Here is a 1,211-nt window from a genome sequence, read left to right on the forward strand (position 1 = left end):
TGTTATCAATCGTTATTCTTCGATCCTGAACGAGTAGCCATTTTGTGGGGGCGATGAACATTCTTTTCGAATGCGCCTATCGCGTAATGTCAAATAAATAATTAATTAATTTAAAGATGACGAATAATTAATTAATTTCACAATTATAGAGATAACGAAAGAATTTCTTATATCTCATATACGCTATTAGTTCATAAACGTTAAAGGTTTTTCTTTTATTGACAATAGATTGTACTTTAAAACTACTTGAATAACTACCATATAACTAAACATTGTAGTTCTGTAGAATAAAAATTTTAATGTCGATAAATAAGTAATAATGTGGAAAGTTTTTATTTTTTTAATCCTTTTCACCTAAGAGAAAAAGTTTATATTTGTCCATGTGTCTGTGAAAGTGACACCTTACTTTAAAAAATGTTATCAATACTTTATTTACATTCACAATAGTTCCACAGTTCCTGATATATGATTTTTGAAATAGTTTTGTTTATATTTAAAAAAACACAGAAAGTAAAGCAGGAAAATGAGAATTAGCGTAATAATCAGTACGCAATTTATAATTGTTAATCAATAAAATTTAATTTCACAATAATTCTTTAGACGTTGCGAATGATTTTGTTTTTTATAGCTTTCATTGTCAGTAATTCAAATGACGTAAAATGATAACTCACTCAGATTATAGTGCACACTTTGACAATTGACTGTATAAGTATGGACTGCTAGTAATTAACTTCATGTGTTGTCAAGCTGGAAAAATGTAGACTCCACCCCAGTCAGTAATTTTCTGCAAGGAGTGGGGAGGCTTCTGTAAAATCAGCGTGTTTACGATGTTTAAAAGAAATTAAGATGCTGAATTGGTTTTTAATTCCTCTCCGTTGATTTAAGATTTTTTCTGGCTTCTTATCAATTTTTATAAAATTTATATATCCATTTTGATATATTTGATATTTTTTTAACAAACTGGGGTGGAGGTTAAAAAATCAAAGTTCGATACCTCAATCAATTTCAGCCCGATTCCTGCCGGCATATGTCTTTTTGTCAAAAAGTAAAAGTTGGGGGATCAGCAGTCCATACTTACATACTCAAAGAGTGCATATATTCAATAACTAAGCGCGAGTTTGCATTTTTGGTTTATATCACTAAAAACAACTAAAAAAAATAACCGAAAGGTCTGAAGAATTACTTGTGAAATTAAATTTTATTAATTGACA

General features: G+C 28.9%; 1 protein-coding gene across 1 annotated transcript in view; it reads right to left on the reverse strand.

Annotated features, from left to right (window-relative positions):
- LOC105448327 (glutamate receptor U1-like) overlaps positions 1-76 on the reverse strand; it is a 24,437-nt gene extending 24,361 nt beyond the window's left edge. Inside the window, exon 1 of the mRNA XM_011686833.1 lies at positions 26-76. Within this exon, the coding sequence (XP_011685135.1) occupies positions 26-61 (36 nt within the window). The 5' untranslated portion in view covers positions 62-76. The remainder of the gene's footprint in view (positions 1-25) is intronic.
- Between the last annotated feature and the right edge of the window lie 1,135 nt (positions 77-1,211).

Source organism: Wasmannia auropunctata, unplaced genomic scaffold, assembly GCF_000956235.1.
Source record: "Wasmannia auropunctata unplaced genomic scaffold, wasmannia.A_1.0 LD336088.1, whole genome shotgun sequence".
Taxonomy (NCBI): Eukaryota; Metazoa; Arthropoda; class Insecta; order Hymenoptera; family Formicidae; genus Wasmannia; species Wasmannia auropunctata.